This window comes from Gallinula chloropus, assembly GCF_964237585.1.
Source record: "Gallinula chloropus genome assembly, chromosome: 6".
Lineage (NCBI taxonomy): Eukaryota > Metazoa > Chordata > Aves > Gruiformes > Rallidae > Gallinula > Gallinula chloropus.
The window spans coordinates 5,374,479-5,398,723 of NC_140091.1; the positions used below are offsets into that span (position 1 = coordinate 5,374,479).

Sequence of the window (24,245 nt, forward strand, 5' to 3'; positions counted from 1 at the left end):
AAATTCAAATTGCCTTGAGGACAGCTGGACTATAGTGTATAGGTACCTTAACAGCAAAGCATTCTCTTCTTTCTTAGTCACCTGGGATCATGATCAGTTCCCCCATTACTTTTGGTATGTTTTCATTAGTTAGCTCAGTGCAAATTTACAGGAGCACTTCCTGGAAATAGACCTGAAAGCAATAATGACATCTAATAAAAGATATTACTTTTTCCTACAAAATTTTCTTCCATTAGTAGGGGAAAACGATGCCAACTGACTTCATCAGGCTGCGAGGATTAAGCCATCATTTATAACACGCTTCGAAAATGAGAACGTGTAATTTAAATGTTGGTCACATGAGTCAGCAGCAAGTCAATATTCAGCATATTAACTGAATGCATTTCAAGTGCTGGAATTTTTCTCAAGCCTGCCAAGCTTCAGCCATTACAGTTTCTTTTATAACTGGAGATCAGCATGAATGAAAGGCTTTCCTTAGATCCAGACGCTGACGTTCAGAGTCATATGCACATTACCTCCATTCTACTGAAAGTCAGCCTACAGAAAAGAAAGAAAGAAAAAAAAAAATCAAAGATGAATGAGCCAGATCAAGGAGCTGTGATTACCCCTTGGGTCAGCCTGTCAGGAGTATGAGATTACTAATGGCATTATGCAATCTAAAAAGTGACCCAAAACCCTGCCAGTCCAACAGACTGAACCATCAGTTTGTCTCTTCACAGGCAAACTCGGGAGCAGACATTGAACTCTGAAAGTTCACACAGGTTACACACTGGTGTTCCCTACGCTTCAGTTTCCTTTACATGGACTGTGGTTTGTATCTAAGACTTCAGGCAGCTGGTTCTCGATTCCTGACTGGTGCTTTCAGTGATGTCAGCCACTGTTAGTGCCAGTGTGCCAGAAAACACAACCCTCCAAAATCTAATGTGTGTATCTGCGGATACCAGCACCGATCTTGACAAATCTTTCCTCCTTCCTCTTCTCTGAACATAGAAGAGACATTGTTAAAGTGAGGTGGCAAATACTGCCTGGGAGATTGCCAGAAGTTCTGGTTCTATTGACTTTTGCACAGTATTGGGGTTCACTGCATTGAAATATATATATACTTATTTTCTGCTTTCAGCTCCAGAAATATATGTATTTTAGGTTTTCTTGCTAGCTGATGGCACCCCAATTAATTCTATATAGATTTGCACCTCTGTTTGCTATTTATTGAACACATATCTCTATATATACATAAAAAGTAGACATGGATTTTTTTCTGGGTCAAACAACAGTGTCCTTCCTCCCAAGTCCAGCCCTGTAACTGTTCCCTTTCAGCAGGTGCTTAACAGAACACGTTTTTACGGAGAAATAACCTGCAAGCTGCAAATGCTTCTTGGCCTGCAGTCTGAGCACAGCCTCTCACTTCGCCCCTGTGACCCGTACACTCCTCCTGGGCAGGCCCAAAACGGCGCCGCTCACCTCCTCCGTCCCGGGGCTCGCCGTCTGGCTGTCCCCCACCAGCGCCGGCAGGGCAGGAGCTTTCAGCAGGGGCCAGGGCTCCGTTTGGCAGTAAAACCGTGTCTCATCGCCACGGAGAAGGGCACTGCCCAGCGCCCGGACGCTTTCCCGCCTCGCTTCGCGTGGCCTGGCCTCGCCTCGCCTCGCCTCGCCGCCCCTCGGGCCCAGCGAAGAACCAGGCACCGCCCCGCCAGCCGCGCCCCTGCGGGGCTCATTTACTTGTAAGAACGGTAATTAAAGGAAGAACTACTGGCAGCGGGGCAGCAGACCAGCCCCGCGGCCTCCGCCCGGCAGCCCGACTCCCGCTAGACGGGCTCGGCCACACAGGCCCGGCGCGGCCGCTGAGGTACCGCCAGGCCGCGGCCCGGCCCGACCCTCGGGCCGGGGGTCCCGTTCCCCTGGCAACACCGCCCCGTCACGTGACACGCGCCGGGCACGCCCACCCGCTCCCGTTGCTATGGCGACGGCCGCGCCTTCGCATTCCATCTCTCCCGCCCCCCGCTGGTTCATTCATGCCGGGGGGGGGGGAGGAAAGGGGAGTGGGCGTGTGCCTCCCCCGTCACGTGACGCGGGCCCAGCGTGCGCTCTTCAGCCGTGCTTCGACCGCCGCTTCCGGGCTGAGGGCGGGGCGGAGGGGGCGCGCGTGTGTGTGCGCGAGGGAGCGCGCGGGGGGGCGGGGGCGGCCGCCGCGGCGGCGGCTGAGGGGAGAGGCGCTCCCGTCAACATGGCGGCGCGCGGGGCGGGCAGCGCCTGAGCCCGGCGCCCCTCGGTTCGCAGCCCCCCCCCGCCCTCCTCCTCCTCCTCCCTCTCCCCCCCGGCCCGGCGCGGCCATGGAGAGCGAGGAGGAGCAGCACATGACCACGCTGCTCTGCATGGGCTTCTCGGACGCGGCCGCCATCCGCAAGGCCCTGCGCCTGGCCAAGAACGACATCAACGAGGCCGTGGCGCTGCTCACCAACGAGCGGCCCGGCCTCCACTACGGCGGCTACGAGCCCATGGAGAGCGGGCAGGGCCCGCCGGGCGGGCACGGCTCCCCCGCCGGCGGGCAGGGCCCCCGCGACGGGGACGGCGGAGGCGGCGGAGGAGGCGGCGGCTTCGACCCGCCGCCCGCTTACCACGAAGTGGTGGAGACCGAGGTGAGCCGCGGCCTGCCCCGGGCACTCTGCCTGCCCGCGGGCCGAGGGGCAGCTCCCCCGGGGAGCCTGCCTGCCGTGGAGGGGGACTGCGGGGCCGGCGTCGCCCCCGGGGCGCGGGTCCCGCGGGGAGGGTTCCCCGGAGGAATCCTCGCTCCACGCCGGGCCGGCCCAGGTGCTGCACGGCCCAGGGGCGGCGTGCGGGGGGGGCTTCTCTTCGGGCCGCCTTCCCGGCTTCCTCCCGCTCGGTGCCGCGGAGTGAGCGCCGCTGGTTGCGGTCGCTGCGAGTGAAGAGCAGCCAGGCTTTTTCGTGGCATTCTAGGAATCCGTGGCTACCGTAGGATAGCCCCCTCCCTTCCCCCCCCTCCCCTCCCGTCCCCCCATCCCCCCCGCCCCATACCTTCTTGCATAACCCGAGTGACTAACGACTGTCTAATTTTTTTTTTTAAACTGTTTGCACAGTGTGAAGGAAAGTGCAGCCTGGGAGTTCCTTGGGATACAGTTTTATTTGGGCAAGCCAAGTGTAAATTCTCGAATAGGAACGCAGTGGGTTCAGGTGTTTTCAAAACAAAGGCTGTAACTCGTAGCCTAGACTGTAGCTGTGTTCTAAAGTGGACCTGAAGTAGAAGTGCTGGGGAACACACATCTTTCCCCATTCCTGTCCTTCCTTGTCTGCCTTTTGCTCTTCACTCTTCCATCCTCTTCCAGAACTCTGAAAGCCTCAGCTAGCAGATACACTTTCCCTGCTGCCCTGTAGTGCTTAACCTGGGAAGCCTTCTCCTCCTCCAGGTCTTTTTTCCCAAACTCCCCAGAGTGCTCTTACGAAAAGATACAATTAGTAGCATCCAGACTGTGGAACCCATGGGGGTGAGAACAGAAGAACAGCCCCGCTGTGCAGTACCAAAGGGCTGCCTTGCATAATCCCTGTCTCAAGAAGCCGTCAATATAGCGGATGCCTGAGCACGTGAATAAACCCAGGGAAGCTCATGTATCCTACCAGTTCCCAGTGAACAGTACCCTGGGGTTTTCCCATACCAGAAGTGGTATCTTTCTCTGTGTGTGTGTGTATGTGTCTATAAATACATCTATATGAAGAACACGTGCACATACACAGATCATCTGTATCCATAGCTGCGGGATAGTGAAGCCCGGTCTCTCTGAGTGATCCTGTTCACTGAATTAACTGGGTTAGTTCCTCAGCTCATATAAGCTGATGATGTGTGCTTGTGAGCAAGGTGATCTGTGGGACAGCCTGTGTGCTGTGCAGAGGAGTCAGTGTTTAACTTCACTGACTGAAGCGGTAGGGAATTGGTTTCTAACCTTTGCTTTGAAGGGTCTGCACTGAATAATGAGTTCTGCTTCTTTACATTCAGATCTCTGTAGCCATCGAGAGGGTGGATTTTCCTATCAGAGGTAGTTGTGGTTGGGGCAATCTGGGTTGTCAGCGTGACATTTCAAGAGAAGCTGTCAGTGTAAACTACAGAGAAGCACTTTTTCCCCCTCCTGTTCTTATTACAAACGACACTTTCTGACAACTCTGACTAAGAGGATTTTTTCCCTGTTATGTTGGCTAGCACGTCTGATCAAACTCAGTGCTTTATAATTTCCTTTGCCACTTATGTTCTTGTCTGCTTTGACTTGTGTTCTTGTTAACCCACAGAACGGAAACCAAAACATTTCAATATAGGCAAACGAGTGGGAATCCACAAAGTAGGTGTTTCAGAAGGATTGAAGTTGTCTTGCTACTTGAAACTTTATATAAGCCTCAATTTAGTAATTGGACTAATTTCCATATGAGCATCAGTCAACTCCTGCACCTGTATGCCAAACAATAATTTGATACTATGAGCCATGCCCTGTAAAAATCTTAAGACTTGGGATTGTTTGCTGTGCTTATTTGTCTGATTTTACAGTACAACCTAGCAGCTTCTGGCTGTATTTTAGGAAGGGGGGGTGGAATGTATATGATCAGTTCTTGGGGTATTTTTGTTATTCTTCAAATGTAGTCTAGAACGACATTTATTAAGCTGCAACTGCTTTTTATGTACTTCATCAGTAAGCAGTCTTCCCTTCAGCACGAGCTTATGGCACATGAAGCTGTCCAGAAAACCATCACACAAGTAACTGTTACTCATTGTAGTCATATACATTATGTTGAAACATATTGTAGCCCATGTTAGCTTGTGGTAACTCAGAGTTTATTTCTTATTTTCTTCCTCTCAGTATCCATCTCTCTTTCTAACAGCTCTTAGAGTGTGTATTCATCCTTCTCATCATACCAGCTCTACTTGGTGGGGAGGCAGTGGTATGTTAGTGTTTTGATTTGACTTTTGGGTTTTACATATCAATAATGTACACTAACATATAAATCAAAAGAGCATAATAAAGTTTTATGGTCTGGTAATCTTCATGAACAAAAATTAGGATGAGACTTATTATTCTTTTAAATTAAAAAATAAGCAGAAAGCTTTAGTCATTCTCCAAGACGTTTGTGTCAACAGGTCTGTACTTTGTATTTAGATTCTTTTTCTGGCTGGGCACAGTTTACCATGCATATAAGAATAGATTGATGAATGATTAAACACTTCAAATTTTCCCTAATCAGCAATTAATCCATTATGTCTCCATATGTTTATTCAGTTTCTGTTACATAATGTTAGAATCTGTTCTGTTCAGTAAGCATGTTGATCAAAGAAAGGCTTGTCTGTTGGTTTTCTTTGAGAGTAACACAGCAGCCAGATACTTACCATACTAGTGTAAACATGCAGCTTTTAGTTAAGATAGTAAAACCAGTGTGAACCTTCTTTCAGTGGTCCAAACTGTTGGTCTTCAGGGTGCCTGGAAGTGTTAGAGAAGTCTGAATTTGGAAGAACTGGCCCAGAGGTGAGGCTGCTGCTATGAGCTGGCTTGAGACGTGCTCTGTCTGTGCCTTCTCTCCAAGACTTGAGATGAAGAAGACATAAGTAAATTAACTTTCACAGGGGCTGAAACTTCAGTTTCAGCAGATTGCTGTCTTCCAGAGAGCACACAGTCAGTTGCAGTTTTAGGTTAATAGCTGTGGTGTGCCTCCAGAGTTGGTGCTGTGAACTCGAGCATCCTTAACTCACTAAAGGAAAAAGAGCCCACAAATTAGGAAATACAAAGTGGGCTTCACATTGGTTTGTGCAGTCTTGCTGAAATATCAGGAAGTTCAACTGTGGGGGAAGTTTTGCCCTGTGTAGTGTCACACTGCTTTGACAGGCTGAGATCACCTGCCTTTACAAGAGGTAGTAACTTTGCCTGCTTGGCGTAACTTCAGTGTTTATGTCTGTCGGCTGAAGTAAATCTGATAAGTGTGTGTTGGCAGGAATCTGGGATTTCTATGTTTATTCCTTAGGCAACATACAGATTGGTATGGTGTGATTCCTTGACGAGCAGGGGGTGTGTGGAAGGATGGTATGCTCATCTTTTCATATGACTGACAGATAAGCTGTTTCATGAACTGCTGCTAAATCCTTATAACTTAAGATAGGTGAACGTGATGACAATGTCTATCAGTGTGTCCAGGAATTGCTGCGAGTGCCACAAGTGCTGATTTCATGAGCTGGAGGGTGGGGATGTGGGGTGGAGAAGAGCAAGCCAAGTGAACATGGGGGGGGTTGTGACCAGAGAACCTAAAATTGCAGTAATGGGTAGGAACACCCTCACACTAAAAGTATTGAGTGTACAGCAGTTTGTATAACCTTCACTAAAATAATCTTGTTTTGTTTTTTTTAAACAGCTTCTGAGAGTCATTACTGTGACCTTTTGGGTATATTGTGATTAACAGATTATATTACCTCCTAGCTATTTCTGTCTCTGCTAGCATGTGCTCTTTTGGGGGTTATTTATTTATTTATTTATAGTTGAACTGCATCAAAAGCTCATACACACCCGATTTTACTCAATAGAATTTATAATGAAATTTGTCCAAGGCTTTGAACTGCTGTTTGATTTCAAGAGAAGGGGGGGGGGGGGGGTCTGTAAAAGAAACGGTGCAGCGACCGTAGTGAGTAACAGCGCCAGGAACATTCTCACTAGTCATGCTGCAGAACTGTTGTGTTCACAACCCTGTCTCTCCTCATTATTAGGGCTCAGGACTGAAAGCTGCTCTGCCACAGATGTGCTGTGTCACGGTGGGTGTGTAACCTAACCTCTGTCTTAGCTTCTGGGGTGTAAAATGAGGATAATGGTGTGTGCTTTATTAGGAGTTCCACGGACATTAAGCTTGGGGAAAGTCTTTGATCCTTGAATGGAAGGAGCTATATTTAAAGACTAAGAAGGCATTTAGCCTTCAAACAAGTAACACCAAATCCATCTCACAAGTTTATAAATTTAAAGTCAGTCTCCTGCCTTGTAAGTAGTGCCGAGCTTTGCAAAAGCTGGCATACTCCTGTGGAAGTTTTACAGCGTGGCTTGTCTAGGAATTGGTCTCATAAAACAATTAAGCAATCAAATAAAGCTCTGTGGTGCGTTCTGGCATTGAGTCCCTGGCTGTGTGCCACCAGAATGTCAAGTGGCATTAGTATTTCAGTAGTCCTGGGTTTCGGCATCGCTGTCTTTGAAAATTAGTGGCCCTGGTGTAGAACCTCTGTTTAGATTCTGGTTGTGTTAATGCCTTCTGTGTTTCTGAAAGAAAATACCCTGGGTTTCATTCTAGATATAACACAGCCTAATAGAGATGGTACGTGAAATTAGGGGTAATACTGGGAGGTGCAATTGGTTAATTTTAAGTGTAAGCTTTGCTTCAAATCATTTATAAACCCATTATCATGACATGTGATTGTTGGAGTAATCTTTGGATTGAGACTAGCACTCTATCATTGCTGGTTCATCAGGGAAGGTGATGCTGGAGAGGTACGTGGAGGTAGGAGATGGCTCTGTGTAGCCAGCTTCTCAGCTGGGCAGGAAGTGCCTTGGATATAACATGCTCTGGAGGCATTTTCTGGTCATCTTCCCAGTTTACAGTGCTATTCTGTGGCAGCTGTTTAATAAGGAAGTGAAATACTGAGGAAGAATGAGAATAAAAACAAATTAGCCAGTGTTAGAAGTTAATTCCAGCAAATGATTTGGATTGCTTTTGGATTAAGGAACAGTAGCTCTTTGTATGAAGAGAGCAGAGATGGAAAGGAAGTGCCTGTTTCTTTTGTAAGCTCCTAATTTGAAAAAACCCACATATTTGTGCTGCAGTAGGAATAGTCTTTGATATGTAAGTTTCAGTTAGGCTTCATGGGCCAAATTAAAATAATTTTTTTAAAAAAAAAGCTCATGTATGCGATGTTTCTTGCCACTTGATCTTCCTGTTCACTGCTCTACAGCTGTTCTGACTTCAGTTCTGATGCCCAGCAGAGCGGTCTCGAGGTGTTTAAAGATTCTCCCTGCTAGCTAATCATAATTCCATAATGATCTGTTGTAGAACTTGGATTCAGACTCTTTGTCATCTGCTCTGTCAGTTCTAGTTTCCATCGCTAGCTACTCATCAGTATGAGAAGAAAAGCATAGGTGAGTGCTCAGCAGTGTTACTGAATTAATTCTGCCTTCCGGAGCCTGACCTTTGGTCACTCAAATTTCATAAAAATACTTCATTTCTGCAGCACTTCTCTAATAATGCCTAGTCTTTGGGCAGAGGGAGGCAGGAGAATTTACTTAAAACCAAGTACTGAAATGCTAAACATGTCATTGTGTTAGTGAAGCACAGTGTTTATCTGATACCACACCGAGTTATTTTGAGTTGTTTGGAAATAAGCACCGGGTTTTGTGCTTATAAAAACTCAAGGGTTGGGAGTAATAATGATAGCAACTCAGAGTCTGGCAGCTTGCAGTTACACTAATGGAATAAGTGCCAAGATAAGTGTGTTTTCCTTGGTTCCTTACAATGGCATTCTTAACAGTGCTTTCCATGACCTCTCCCTGGCCTACAACTAGTTATCACACTTCAAACTACGTTGCCAAAAGTGGTTGTAACAAACCTCAGATTCCACTATATGCTGTGGTGATACTGTGGCTACTATTAGCAATGTAAAAGGGCAAAGGTATCCCCTTTTTTTTTTGAAGTCAAATGAATCTTTTCATTCAGGTGTGATTTTTTTATAGAGCCTCAGTTATTTGCTTTGCTGTAGAGCTTAGTACCGTGTTTATCTCTGAATGACTAGGCAAGGACGTTGGGGAATATCACTTAGTAACGTGGCACCATCACCCTGGAAATCAGGGAGGCCCAGTACAAGCAAATGTAGAAACTCCTCATGAATTTCTAGCTTTGCTGCATTTAGTTTTATTTTTCAAATTCATATTGTGTGTTCATCCCTAGTTTTACAGTTCTTGGTTGTGAGAGGTGAGGGGAAGGGGGAAAGCGGTGATTTGTTACAATCCCTTACAGCTACTAAGAAGTGTTTAGTCTAACCATGCATTCTGTGCACTTGTACTACACTCAGTTAAGGTCAATATCCAAAGCTTTATGTGAGAACATTCACTACATTAATCAGAATTTCTTTAGGATGTCTTTCTGATGAGGCAAGAGTCCAAATTGGCTTCAGTTAAGTGAAGTCTGTAACATAGTGATTTCTTTTCCTTTAGTGACAGACTGGTGTCACTCCTTTATATTAACATGAAGAAACACAAAGGGGTTTTTTCTCATGACAAAACTACATTTGTGTGTGTAAAGTAGTCATGGTCAAAATTTGAACTAAAGAGCTTAATTTCTATGCAAAAAGAATTTTAAAAATCCATATAATAGAAAAATATAAAAATCCATATAAGCTTCTCAATGAGCTTACTTGATTTAGCAGGAGCTATATAACAAAAAACACTCCTGTCTGTCACTATCTGTATGTTTTTCATACAGATATTTTCCTGTGGATGAAAACTCAAGAAGCTGTATCTGTGCAGGACTTAAACATTCAAAACTGTTACTGTAATTCACAAATAAATGTCTGAGTGGCAGTAAGATATTTAGGAAGTCACAGCTGGCTTTCTTATTGCCAAATAAGAAATATAATGTGGAAATTCCATGTATGACACCATTTTCTGGGCTTACTAATGCTGTGATATTCATAAAAGGGTACCAAGCCCGCTCTTAGCAGTGTGGGTTGAATGACTTTGGCCTGATGGCAAGAACAGGCAACTGGGAAATATGCTTCAATTTTGTTCCCACATCTTCCACTTAACAGGAGTTTAAAGACGTTATTTAAGCTCCTGGAGCACTAAAAAAAAAAAAGCAAGATTACAGGTATGAAAATGTACCCAGTTTTTTTAAACATTTGATACCTCATGCTTGGTGTGTTCAAGTGTAAGTGCAAGGTGGTAGCTTTGATTTATTTGAAAGCCTTTTATTTCTTACCCCTGTGATTCAGTTCTAGGTAACAGGATATCCTCCTTTTAGGAGTTAATTAAAAGAAACAAGATTTGACATCCGGGTGTGAAAGTAAAAGCTGCTTTAATCAGTAGGCTGGCAGATAGAGAGGGACTGTCAAGTCATGTCTTCAGGATTCATGGCTTCTCCCACGAATTGATGGAGATAACAGATCAGACAGCAGAGAAACATGCTCATTTTATGGGTGTTTGATGTATTTCTCTTACATCACCTCCACCTGAGCATCTTGCAGTACTTGGCTGTCACGAGTGGTGCATCAGCATCCTGTGGCCAGGCAGAGTGTCACTGTAGACACTTTATAGCTGGGGAAGCTGAAGTGTTGAACCCTGGGTTTCCTCATTAGTGTGTAGTATGTCTGTGATAAAACAGAGATAGACTAATTCTACCTTTAAGCATTTTTTTTTCCTTACTGCTTTTCAGAGCAGTTAAATGTCGGCCTGTTTGTAGGTACATAGTAACAAAGTCTGGGTTTTTTTCCAGGGGTTTTGTGTTTGGCTGGGTTTTTATGGGTTTTTTCATCAAAAATCAGTTTCCTTGGCTGTAAAATGGGGGTCACTTTGTGAAAATCACTTAAGTGTGAGCATGAAGGGAACTGCTTGGTCTGCTGGTGTCTTAGTCTGATCCTGTTGCAGGTAACATGGCTTTGGGGTTCTGTTTCATAAGTTATAGCAGATTCAGGAGCACATCATGTGAGTTAGCTCTGGTGATAATAAATTCTCTTGGTAGCCTTCTATCAAAACCAAATTAACAAGTTCAAATCATAATTTGACTGTAATTTTGTTACTAAAACTGCCAATTAGTGTCACAACCCTTTCTTAAACTTCTTGTTGTTTTATGTAAAGTGACCAGGGTGGTAAACATCAGTGGCTTTAGTTAAACAGCAGTTGATGAGTTAATTAGCTGTATACTGCAGGCACAAATTTTGAAGCTTTGAACTGTGACCTTGTGGCAATTAAAGTTAATTTATATTTCACTGTTTTGTGTGAGGGCTAATCTTTGTTCTGTGTTAAGTCTTTTATGGAAGGGTCTATATAACAGACTTATGCAATGCTTTATTGGTAATATATTAAAAATTGTCTGTTTATTCATCCTTGCAAATGTCTCTGGGAGGTGCCAGGTCCCCAGAGTGAAAAGTCTCAAATCACATTGAGAATATTTCTCTTGGGAACCTGTGTGGCCAGGACACAACTGCATTTTCACACCTTGAGGATATGCCAAAAGAGCCAAGTGATGCTGTTAAAGAGCTGGGGGGGAACTTTACCCCTTCTGTATAATGAGATATATGTGTGGGAAGGCATGGAAAAAGGATGTTAATGGTTTGCCAGCACATGTTTTTTTGGTCTCAAGGTTTTGGCTGCAGAATGGAGAATAGTGGCAGGATGTGTGATGAGCACCATGCTTTCCTGTCTCAGCAAACAGGCCATTCTTAGAGGCTTATAAACAGTTTATCTTTGGATGACTTGCTGACTGCCAGGAATAATTTCTTTGCTTTTTACTATTCTGTTGATGGAGAATATCCCTACAAGTCCTTAGCGTGTCAGATGCCAGTTCAGTAGTAAATCTGTTCCTCCAGAATAGCACAGTTCTGATGTAGGTCATCATCAACTGGCAGACACCGTTCTTAAGTCATCCATTTGAGGGGAGGGTATGTATGTATATTTAAAAAAAGCAATTCCCCAAAAGAGACCCAGAAAACTGATGTTTGAGAGGCTGACAAGGCCTTGTGTACTATTTATTATCATGTGTAGCAGACTCTCCATAAAAGCTTTTATTTCACCTATGGACCTGTGCCAGCAGAGTCTGTAATGACATTTCCCATCTCCTCACTTACAAAGTGTTAATTACAGCTGCTTGTTCAGAGCTGTGATGTGTTGTGGTTGCGACCATCAGCCGAGCGAGGAAGATCTGCAGTGCTGGGTAGTGAGCCAGCGAAGGGTTATGCAAGAGCTGGGCTGGCATTGCACCTTGCTAGCTGCTGTTAATAAACCCCTTATTTAAAGAGCAGAACACAAATCGATGTACAGATTGGATGGGGAACAGTTTGGGGCTTCTACAAAAAGATGCTAATGTCTTAAGGGACTGTTCCTCACACTAGATGCATTGTCTGAGGTAATGTCAACTGAACGTAGCAGCAATCTCAGAATATGTAGGGCTTCAGGTTTATTAATGGTGTGAAGCAGAATTTGAGTTTTAAACTGCCTGGGCATTTAATTGAGACTGTTGTGGATTTCACAGTAGCTGTGAAGCTCTTTGTATGTGCTGAGGTCTAAAATTAACCACTGAGGTTGATACTTTCTGGGCAGGGTTTTACTAGCAGAAAATTGACAAGGAAGATTTGTCTCTATTTAGTGGAATGTGCCAAAGATGTGCTGCTTCAACAAATAGTTCCCTTTGTTATTAGGGCAGTATTCCCAGTACCACACCCAGTGTTATTTCTTGTGGTTTAAAAGAATATATATATTTTTTCACTACGTTGTTGGCAGACTCAGTCCAGCAACAGAGCAGGCACATCCATTGCAGTGTTTATGGAAATGCCCTGTTTTGTGGGAGCTGAGTGCACAGTGATGATGTGTCATTTCACTCCTTCCTTAGGAATTGCCATATTCTGGACACTGGCAGTAACTAGTGAGGAAAGAGGTAAATAAGGAGCGACATTGCTTAGATGCAGATCAAGAAGCAGAATGACAGAATTTTTCAGTAGCAGTTAAAGGCTATTACAGAGGAAAAGGATCTGGGGGTGATGGTTGACACTAGCCTGAACATGAGCCAGCAGTGTGCCCAGGTGGCCAAGGAGGCTAATGGCATCCTGGCTTGTGTCAGGAATAGCACAGCCAGCAGGATCAGGGAAGGGATCATCCCTGTATTCAGCTCTGGTGAAGCTGCACCTTGTGCACAATAACTGTGTTCAGTTTTGGGGCCCTCGCTACAAGACATTGTGGCCCTGGAGCATGTCCAGAGAAGGGCAACCAGGCTGGGGAAGGGTCTGGAATACAAGTCTTATGTAGAGCAGCTGAAGGAGCTGGGACTGTAGTCTGGAGGAGGCTCAGGGGGAGAACTTACTGCTCTCTACAACTACCTGAAAGGAAGTTGTGGTGAGCTGGTGGTCAGCCTCTTCTCGCGGATGACTATCGATAGGGCAAGAAGAAATGGCTGCAAGTTGTGCCAGGGGAGGTTCAGGTTAGAAATTAGGATAAATTTCTTCTCAGAGTGGTTGGGCATTGGAACAGGTTGCCAAGGGAGGTGATGGAGTCACTGTCCCTTGGGGTGCTTAAGGAAAGATTGGATGAGGTACTTAGGGACAGGGTTTAGTACGTAATGTAGGTGGTAGGGGGATGTTTGGACTACATGATCTTGGAGATCTTTTCTGTCCTTAATGACTCTATGATTAGACTGCACCTCCTAAGGTACTGTTAGCAGTGCCTATTTTTATGTAAGGTGGAGTAACTGTCACTTAGTTACTGTAATTGTTTGTTGAAATGTTGCTTTTCTCTACTAGGAGTTCCAACCCAGCAGCAGGACCTGGCAGTTGGGTGTTTATATACTACTCAGTCCCTTTATTAGACTATACCCATTGCATCCCATGCTGTTACTGTAAGGGCTGTCTTCATAACGTTTCCTACAGGAAATAGATGGATGTGCTGGATGAGAGTCCTTTACAGAGGCTGTAAACCTAACTGTTGTTTGTTAATGCAACAGGATATTTCCTAGAAAACTTCTGCTTTTAAATGCTTCTGGGGTCTTTTCATGTAGACCTTCAAACATTTCTTCTCCAAAATGTGAAGTATTTAAACAGGGCATGATTTGCTAGATGTGAGTTAGGTTAGACTTCCATGCACAGTACTGGGTCGGACACTGTGATTTCAGAAGTGTGTATTCAGGTCTGTTAAAGTACCACTTCCCATCATGACAAACTTGGGGTTAAATGCTTAGTGGAGAGTTGGAGGAAGGTGGCATCTTCCCAAAAACTGACATGTTGGGGTTTTTCTGAGCACTCTTTTGTGTTCCTTTCCCATATCCTATGTGGTACCATCCCCTGCACTGGTGAACTCTGAAGGGTAAGCTCTATGCCATCGCTGTTTCCTTGGCTTAGTACTTTTCAGTCATTATGAAAGTGAATCTGACACATTTACTTTTTAATAACCATCAGGTCTAATCCTGCAGGCAGCCCATGCAGGGAGAGAGCCAGAAGCACACTTGTTTGCATACATTGATTTTGTTCTTTGTGTGCTGTGTCTTCCTGAGTTCAGTTCTTTCTCTGGATTTATTCCTTTCCATTTGTTCCCTTCACTTTTTTTAAACTCTTGAACATGTTTGCTGCTTCTCCTTCCTCCCTGCATGTCCCTGGCTTCTCTCTCAGAGGGATCTTGTTGCCATCACTGCGCTGGTGTTTTCCTCCCTCTCTGACAGTTACTCCTGGTTGCAGCCAGGCCTGATCCAGATGTTCTGTCCTTTCTCCTGCCTGAACTGTCCGCTCCTGCGACAGCAGGGAAAGATAGTCCATGTGGACTCTTGACATGTTTGGTAGCTAGCATCTATGTAAGGTTTAAAAATAAACTAAAGAAAATAAATGGATAACTTCCCTACTCTTTCATTTGGCACTACTGAGGCAGTTACCTCATATGGCACTTAGCAGAGAACATGGGACTAATTCCATGGTCTGCCTGTACACAGAAATAGCTGCTGTTTAGTGGCACTAGCAGGGAAACCTGTAGAGCCTAGCTGCAGGCATCTGCTTGCTTTTCCCCTGTTTGCCTCCCAGAATGTTTTTCAGTAGCTCCTTTTGACTTCAGGAGGATGAATGTAGTTTCTTTGTCGGACAGCTGCGTTTGAGATGTTTCTCTTTAGATAATTAACTTGTACAAAAATAAATAAATATCCTGATGTACTGGATTTGTGTCTTGTGTTTCTTGTGGTGGGGTGAAAGTGTGATTAAATTGACCTCCCTTAGAATAAACTATTCCATATTCTACAGTTGTTGAACTGTAGATTAATATGAATTGAGGATTAATATGCAGATCTACAAAGATCAGGGTTTGTACTCTAGTCTCACAGGGACTGGAAGCATTTATCACTTGGCTCTAGGATCTGATATGCTAAGGAACAAGATTTCCCACTTAAATAGGCAATTAGTTAGCAATTAGTTATGTAAACACAGTAGTTATCACCTAGACTAAATACATAAAGGTATGTAATCCCTTCAGTTCAAATTGAAATAGTAAGTTCTACTTTGGAAAACACAGGCAGCCTGGGGGTTGTTGAGAATTTGACATGCTTGTTACAAGCACAGCCCTTTCATCTGAAGCTACTAAGTCCTTTTAAGTGCTTGGGAGAGGGAGAGAAACATTGTTTCACTTGAACTTCCTTTTTTATTCACAGAAAAATGATGAAAATGGGAATTGCTCCGGCGAAGGTATTGAGTTTCCAACAACAAACTTGTATGAACTGGAGAGCAGAGTTTTAACAGATCACTGGTCCATCCCCTATAAGCGGGAAGAGTCTCTGGGCAAGTGCCTAATTGCATCCACCTACTTAGCAAGACTAGGTAAGTTCTCTTTCTACCATTAAGGATTTCACAGATGTGGTGGGCAGCTGTGTCTTTCCTATTAATCTTGTTTACTTACACCCTGCACAGTGATTACATCTGGGTGAGAGTGGTTAACAGTGAGCTGCTCTGCCCAGCGCTGTAAAAAGAATGTTGATGTCTCCTTTTTTTTTCCCTCTGAAGTAACTTGTTTACTTAAGCTTTTTGAAACATTGGAGCACGTGTTTCTGTATGTTCTAACGATTGTAGGAATTGCTGCTTTTCAGCTGAATTACTGGCTTTGGTTTTGGTGGGGTGTTTTTCCATTGTGCTGGTTATTTTCCATTTGTAAAAACAAGCTGTCATCTAAATCCCTTCGGTACCTCACTGGTGTAGCTGCTTGGTTTTCCCTAGTGAAATGCTTATACTGCATTAGACCTCCATCTGCTTTTTCTGTACTCAGTACTTTGGCTGAGGTTAAGAGCATTTTGCAGGCATGATCCCCAGCATCTGATAGATAACAAGAATGCAAGATGGTTTTTACATCTTACCTGATGTCAGATAAAAGAAGTTACAATCCCTTGGAGGAATCGTAGTTGTGGGGTGGTTCTGGGTTGCTTGTTTCTGATCTGTGTTAAAAGGATGTACTTAGGTTTGGGTTTGGGTGGAGTCTGTGAAGCATCAGAAATTATCTCAAGTTAGTGTAAACTATAACCTTTGAAGGGAGAAGTATTTATGGTGTTAATAACACTAGAAGAAGTTATGAAAGTTGGGACACTGGGAAATTTCTTACTTCTATAAGACAAGTTCTTTTGACTCACCCTATTTTGTGACTGAAAAAGTGTGCTAGTTATGAATGAACAGTAGCACATTTATTACAGCTGGTTTTGGTTGGTGTTCCCAAAAACACAACTAACTCCTTGAGGCAATCTTTAAAAGTACCTTTTTTTTTTTAATACTTTAAAAAGGACTCTCTTTTCTGTAAAGGTCTTTCTGATTCTGATGAGAATTGCAAGAGATTTATGGACAGATGCATGCCTGAAGCATTTAAAAAGGTAAGTAGGTGAAGTAAACCAATTCAGTATTTCTTTGCATCATTCATGGTGGAAATAGTGTCTTGTAATCCAGATTTCAGAAACTGTGGAAACTAGTGAATATGGTCTTAGATTAAAATCACAGTCAGATTATTTTCCTAGATTAAAATCATACAAAGGCCCAGTTCTGCAACGTTGGCCAATTCTGGCATAGAGCTTTTCTCTTTTTTTCCCCCCTCTCCCTTTTTTTTTCTTAAATGAAAAGCTCTACAGTCACTGCATGGTCTACAGCCATTGATGGCAAGTTCAGGATCACATTTCCTTTAACTCTGTTCTTTCTGCTGCTTCTTTGGAGGGTCGCAAAACTCTTTCTTACCTCTTTGCATGAGCTGTTTAGAATTTGTCCTTTTCCTCAGTTCTTAATGCCTGAGGTGCCCCTCTGACTCCTTCCAGTCTGGGGGGTTGTGAATTTTCTCTACACAGCTCCCCAAATCGATTTACTTCCCACTCTTCTGTCTGTTTTACATACTGCCTTAATTTCTTACCCAGACCATATGTATAAAAACATGTATCTAACTTTTTAAAAGTTACTCAGTCCTAACCTTAAAATACTGAGAATATTGTTATATTTAAGGAAGATCAAAATTCCAGGGAAAATATTTCCCATTTGGCTATTAGAGTAATAACTTTACATGTAATACTTTTAAATTACTTGGTGGTTTTTGTATGTTAAATAAACAGTGTAGATTGCTTCTCCAGAAGGATAATCTGAATTCAGAATGTGCTGAATTTACAACTTGTTGAAATATTTACAAGAAACTTGTTTCTTAAAATGGTACAAAAAGTAATTGTATTTAAAGTATTAAGCTTTTAAATTCCTTATGTTCAGACACAGCTACCAGAAAATTGCAGATTGAAGCTTAATGCCTTTTATAAACAACCACTTTAGACCAGATTTAAAGAACATGTTTCAGTAAGTGGGAGAGCAGCATTAAATACCTCTCTCTTCATGGTTAAATGTTCTTTGTTTTCCAATAGAAACTGCTCAGAAAGGGTGAATTGGTAAATGGTTATTACAGCTGAATCAGTGTGGCTTTGTGGCACACCTGCTTGAAGATGTAATAGCATGCCTTCAATCTGCAAACAAGTTATTTGCATACTAGTTGTTCCTTGGAAAGGTTATGGTCTTTACTAGTGCATGCAAATGGAAAACAGTTTGCTTTGCTGCATTTTATTTTCTGTCATAAACTGATTTAAGGTGTTCTTCAACAAAATTACAAATTTAATTAACTCTTAAGCCACTAGTGCAGGGAAAAGCATCTGAAAAACACACCAGACTGTCTGTAGTACGCTCTAAGGAAATGTTTGCTCTGAAAACAGTTTCAAGAGTTAATTATTTTTCTCTGTTCTGTGATTATTCTCAAACTTTAAAATATTCTGGTTTGCTTTGTTTTTGTTTTTTTAAGCTATTGACCTCGAGTGCCGTTCACAAGTGGGGAACTGAAATCCATGAAGGAATATACAACATGCTTATGCTGCTAGTGGACCTGGTTGCAGAAAGAGTGAAACAAGATCCTATTCCCGTGGGCCTGCTCGGTGTACTCACAATGGTATCTGACTCTTTGTTGGGGATTCTAATACTTGGGATTTTGCCATTTCATATTTTTGCTGTTGTTTTCTTTAACTATGTTTAAAGTTGTGGTGTATAGTCTTGGGACCTACAGCCATTGCTTGCTGCAGATTTATTTTTTTTTCAATCTCTCAAGAAAAAATTGGCATCTGCTGTCACTTGACTGTTTTATTTTTTAAAACTGGTACTTTGGTTTCATCTCCCCCATTTTCTGGACAGCTGGCTTGCATGGGCATTGGATATTGTCTATAGTGAAAGGGTCAGAATGCTTTATACAGCAGGAACTGAGAGGCAGGATCAGGGTTCTTCTGTTAAACTTCATTTTTTACTGGAAAATGCCCAATTAAAAGAGACATTATCAAGATGAGTTTTGAGACTGGCACAAGCTGTGCTGCTCATTGTCATGGACTTCTCTTTCCAGGCATTTAACCCTGACAATGAGTATCATTTCAAGAATCGGATGAAGGTGTGCCAGAGGAACTGGGCAGACGTCTTTGGGGAGGGGAACATGCATGCTGTCTCACCCATATCCACTTTTCAGAAGGTGAGCCTGGTTGTGCCCTAAAACCTGTCCTTAGAGTCGATGTGTTTGTTTCAGAAAAGATTTGTTAGATTAGTAGGTATTTATAACACAAGGAAGCTTAAATATGTCACCAAGAATTACAGCAAATGGACCAATATATACTGAAGATCTCTAGAAATTTATTTGTCCGTTCAGATTGTCCCATCTCTCTATTAGAGGCTGGATTTAGCAACTGGTGAACTTTCATGTCTAAAGCATCACACCAGTCTGTTGTATCTAAGGACTGACATCTGTTTGACTGATGAGTGTGAGATGACCGGAGTAACTCAAACAGTTCTAGCAGAGAATTCATGCTTTCCTGAAAGCCAAGGATAAAATATCTTCTAGTCAAATGTGCTGGCAGGGAGGCAGTTTTTGAGGTTTGCAGTGTCTTGTCACAGCCCTTCCAGATGGGTGGGTCTGAAACAGGAGTCTCAGCAGTGTTGATCTCTCCTTCAGGACACAAGTTAGCGTAGGAAAATTCTACATCTGCTGCTTTGGGAAAGGTTCTTTAGTAATGTTCCACACTGCTAATGTGCTATAAATATAGTTGCATGTGAGTCAGCAGCTACAGTGTGTGTACTGTTGCCACAGCACATGGTCAGTGATGTCAAGCAGAGTCCAAATAAGGATGATGCTAATGAGAACCTCCCAGAGCTCCAGCTACGTGCTTAGTAAAGGAGCTGTTGCAAACACATTGGTGTTTTCTTTGAAATGGTGGAGCATGCATTTAGGGTGTGGGTTATTAGGATGAATGTGTCTGTCCTAATCTCTGTTTTAGAAGAAAAATGTTTAGCATTAATTGTTGCACCTACTAATTTGTTAATATTTTAATTGTTCAAGGAACCTCATGGGTGGCTGGTGGATCTGGTAAACAGGGTAGGTAAATGTAAACCAAGCAGAATTATTTGTCCCTTGAATTCTTTGGGCTTCAGATATAACTTCTTCCCCCCTCCTTCTGACTTGTTTTTCCACTCTCTACTTTTGTGACAACCACAAAAACCCAATAGTTTAATAATTTAATCCTCCCTATATGTAGGGAAGGGGCCTTGCTAAAGAAATCTTGTTGAGTCTCTGCCTTCTCCCTTGAGCAGCTTGATGTTTAAACTGGTACTAGGTATAACTGCATTCCCCAGTGTGCCCCTGAATTCCCACAAAACCATAAGCTTTATGTTGAATGGGAGGTTTCATGGGAAAGGGTACTTGTTGGTACCCCAGGAACTCTCCATGGAGATTTTTCTAGAATAGTTTATTTAAAAGAGAAAATACTGTCAGTTGCTAAAATAATACTGATTATTTTATTTCAGTTTGCAGAGTTGGGTGGATTTTCAGCAATTCAGTCCAAACTCAATTCAGAAGATATTGAACTTGGGGTAAGTTCATCTTCTGTCACGGGACTTCTCCCTTTACTGTGCACACTTCCTGTAGAACCCTTTTGGCAGTGCTCTTACCTTTGCTTTGGTACCAGAGCAACGTTCCCACAGAGCCCTACAGAAGTGCTTTCAGGCTGGAGGTCAAATGAGGTTGTGCATAAGAATCTGTGAGTGAAAAGCCTTTGAGATGCCTCAGAAAAGAGGAAGGGTTAGTGTACATTTCTGGCTAAAGTTCAGCCTGCCAGTTAGACATCAGTCAGTCTAGTTTCAGTGTAAATTCACAAATACATCCCTCATCTTCTGTTTATTTCAGCTGTACATACATTCAGCTGCAAATCCAATGTCCTTTCTTGTAGAAATCATTGTTTATGGAAAAAAGAAAAATCCTTAGGAAGATACTGTCTAATCCTAAACAGCTTTTCAAGATTTGTGTCTGAAAACTGACTGGTTCAACAGTTCTAAACTATTTTTGGTGACAAAGCCTAACTTGTTTAGTTTTCTAACCTATATTCAGGAGACTGCATAATCTTTCAAGCTTTGCAGAACAAGGAGCCTAAGGGCTATTTAGAATCTTGTCCCTCAGCATGAAATTAGTCTGCTTTCAGTGAAATGCCATTTGGAGAGAATTCCACTTCTTTTTTTCTTGGGGTATTGATATTTGCTACTTTTTATAAAGAGATAGGCTGATACATGAGCATGACAGAAGAATAAGGAAACTGGATTTAAATCCTGATACTGCAATAAAAACTTTGGCTTTGTTTAATGACTAATAACTGCTTGCTTAGGAAGGAAGTCTGGTTCAACATCACTTAATTCAAGTCTTTGATTGCTGCAGTGCATGCTCAGTTTCACAATTGTAGATCCAGAGTGAGAAGACACCAATTTTGATATTATGTATTGGCAAACAAAAGTCTTTATCAACAAGAAAGTAAATGTATAGATGTCAATTGAAAAATCATAAAATAATACAATAGTTTGGGTGTATTATCCCAAATATAGTTTGGGTATAAAGTAAGTAAGAATAAAATTGTGCATTGAAGAGATGTTGACATGTATATGACAGATTTATAAAAACTTTTTCCCACTTAATGCTTTAGGGAAGAAGTTTGCCATGTGGCTTTAACCTTCAGTTTTGTATCAGACTCCTCATTTCTGTAGAGAGCAACCAAAATGTGATGTGTCCCTTTCCATCCCCTTGATTCTGTGCCTGAAACCGGATTAGACAGAGGAGACTGAACAGAATGTTGAGAGGACCAAGATTAGTGAAAACTGGGAAGGCATTTTTTTTATTTCAGGCAGAAGTTCATAACATGGGATGTTACGTGTGCCAGAGAGTAAATCTCATTCCTGAACCATGTGGTATTCTAAAGGATTCACACACCAAAATCAATGGTAGCAAATGATTGGAAATTATTGTAGGAGATAAATAAAACCTGCCTTCATTTGCATTTTAAGGTGTAGATCACTTACTCTGAAAGGATGTCTTATATGTGAACCTAAACACTTGCTATATTTCTTTCAGGCAATCTCTGCATTAGTTCAGCCATTTGGAGTTTGTGCAGAATACCTTAACTCTTCTGTAGTACAGGTAAGATGTCTTTGTTCCCTTCAGCAAATAGGGACTGTAGTAGTTGGAGCTCTCTGTGTTAAAGTACATCTTGGGCAGGGTGGGGTCAGAAAGACAACTACATGAGAACCTGTTCTTTTTATTGTAGGAATTTGAAAAAAAACAGAGGACTGAAAATTAGTTTACAACTCTTTTGGTGTGAAACTGGTGACTAATTCACAAGCCTTCAAATCTCCTTTTGCAAAAAGCACAAGAATAATTTTGAGCATCCTGAGGCCGATGGATAGAGGGCTCAGACAGTGATCAGATCCATTTTCTTAACACAGTGTCTGTACTGGCTTATCTACATCTACAGCAATGAGAAGCTTTGCCACTACCATTAGTAAGCTTCATCAGTGTAAAGCATGTGGGAAAAGAGTTCCAGCCTGATGAATGGATTTTGTTTGGTAATTTCACTTTCTGGCTGGATATGAGCGTTTACACTGGAAAAAAAAGTTGTGGTATGGGCAAAAAAATTTGCCATGATATATTTCCACATGTGAATATACCCCAGGCTTCACACCTACACTCACCAATGAAAACAATCGATTTAATAAGTGACTGAAAGTCTTTATTTGAAGCAGAGGTAGTTTAGAAGCCACTGTGAGTCAGAGAGGCATATGCATCTAATAACTGATGCGTGTTGAAAGATCTGTTTTGTTTTAAACCTGTATCATGGTGGTCTGAAATGGCTTCTTGCTGTAATTGCTTCTTTCTGGACATAGTTTTATCTATGTTGTAGGTGTTGCTTTATGTCTCAGTTAATTGTGAGCTTTCAGCTGCTTGTTTCACTTTGCTGCAGCCAGATCTTCTGAGTAATGTAATTGATTTCAGGAACTGTAAAATGATTGTCATGCCTTTTCTCACCTCCTTTAGCCCATGCTGGATCCAATCATTCATAAAATGATTAAATATGTACAGAATGTAGAAGAGAAGGACTTGAAAGACAAGGTAATGTTTTATATATTAAATATTTAGGAAGAACTTCCTGTGTGTCTGGGAAATGCTGACAATGTAGACTAGAACAACAGCTTTATTTTCATTGGCAAAAATACAGCCTGTTCTGAATTCTGACTGAATGACATAGAACAAAATACACTTACTCAGTTCCATTCAATACCCTTTTCAGTAGGTATCTGATGCCATGACTCTCTCTCTTTAAAATATTTGCCACTGTTGCTATCAAATATGGTTTTGTTGGTCCCCTCTGAAGGGGACGTGAACCAACATGAAGATGCTGACTATCTTCCAGTCTATTAAATTCTCACAGCTTGTGTGCATCAGCTGTTAGCTCCTGGGAATTTGGTAACTGTTGGTAAAATGCCCATGTAACTTGTGACTGCTTTTGGTATTACCCTGAATTTGGCATTCACTTCTGTTAAATTTTTGAGTGTTGACTTTTTACTTAGACTTAAATTGGTAATTGTAGACTGGAAAGCATCCATAGGTTGTGTAACTACAGAGGAGCAAATTAGTGTCAGATCTGTAGAAGGAGTGTCTGCTTCAACCAAAAATTTTGTTGTCTTAGAATTTCTGCTGTTCAAGTAATAATTTCAGATGTTCATGGTTCTGCATTTCATGGGTTAAACGGGCTGTACTGGGGCACTAAACCTACTTGTCGTGAACCATTGGGGTCTGAAACAGGATGGCAAACATAGCGATGCTTCTGTTTGTCCTTTTTATGTATTAATTAATTTATTTTTAAACAGAGACTAGTCAGTATCCCTGAGCTCTTGTCTGGTATCAAACTGCTGTGTATGCGCTTCCAACCTGATCTGGTAACTGCAGTAGATGACTTACGGCTGGACATTCTCTTGCGCATGTTGAAGTCTCCTCACTTCAGTGCAAAAATGAACTCCCTCAAAGAAGTAGGTTTGCTTTTTGTCTGTGTGTACATGGGCATCAGTGGGATGGGCTGTTGCAGAGTCATTGAGTACAGTATTTCCTGCATTAACAAAAGCTGAGTTTGTACTACACACTAAAACAATACGACAGGAGTGGGTTGTAGTAATAGGAGCCACCACAAATAGACCGTGGTTTCCCAATTAGAAAACAATTAAATGTAGCTTGAAGCTTTTCTAAGAACTGTGGTTTCAGATTGATTTATAAGCAATGGTCTGTGCTCTTCCTTGAATAGTCACTCTGAGAGAACCCTGATAATTCAGAGCATCCTACAGGATACCCGTTTTTACTGAGAGAAATAAGATATATCCTGTAGGATGCTCTCAATAAGGAAAGAAAAGGGGAAGGGGGAAAAATGCAACTTAATCCTTGATTGATGTCTCAGTCCATTTACATGAGATCATTACGCTGTGTAAACTGTATTTTTGGGTTTTAATTATGGTTGTACATGCACCCTATAGTAGCACCTAGGAACTGGAGTTTGTTCCAGGGCTCTTTGTGCTAGAATCTTACATTGAGGTGGAATAAACCAGTTCATTTTTCATGAGTTGTAGTGTAAGTACAGAGTTGTTCATTCATCTCTACAGAACTTGTACA

At 42.4% G+C, this 24,245-nt stretch overlaps 1 protein-coding gene across 2 annotated transcripts in view; it reads left to right on the forward strand.

Annotated features, from left to right (window-relative positions):
• Nucleotides 1-2,330: 2,330 nt before the first annotated feature.
• The window catches only part of USP24 (ubiquitin specific peptidase 24), a gene marked incomplete at its 5' end in the record, with an annotated part of 63,510 nt that continues 41,595 nt past the window's right edge, over nucleotides 2,331-24,245 (forward strand). For both annotated transcript variants that reach the window (XM_084265888.1, XM_084265889.1), the window contains 10 exons: nucleotides 2,331-2,636; nucleotides 15,397-15,562; nucleotides 16,529-16,596; nucleotides 18,042-18,185; nucleotides 18,627-18,749; nucleotides 19,611-19,646; nucleotides 20,075-20,140; nucleotides 21,663-21,728; nucleotides 22,623-22,697; nucleotides 23,456-23,614. In XM_084265888.1, the coding sequence (XP_084122014.1) occupies nucleotides 2,331-2,636; nucleotides 15,397-15,562; nucleotides 16,529-16,596; nucleotides 18,042-18,185; nucleotides 18,627-18,749; nucleotides 19,611-19,646; nucleotides 20,075-20,140; nucleotides 21,663-21,728; nucleotides 22,623-22,697; nucleotides 23,456-23,614 (1,209 nt within the window). The remainder of the gene's footprint in view (nucleotides 2,637-15,396; nucleotides 15,563-16,528; nucleotides 16,597-18,041; nucleotides 18,186-18,626; nucleotides 18,750-19,610; nucleotides 19,647-20,074; nucleotides 20,141-21,662; nucleotides 21,729-22,622; nucleotides 22,698-23,455; nucleotides 23,615-24,245) is intronic.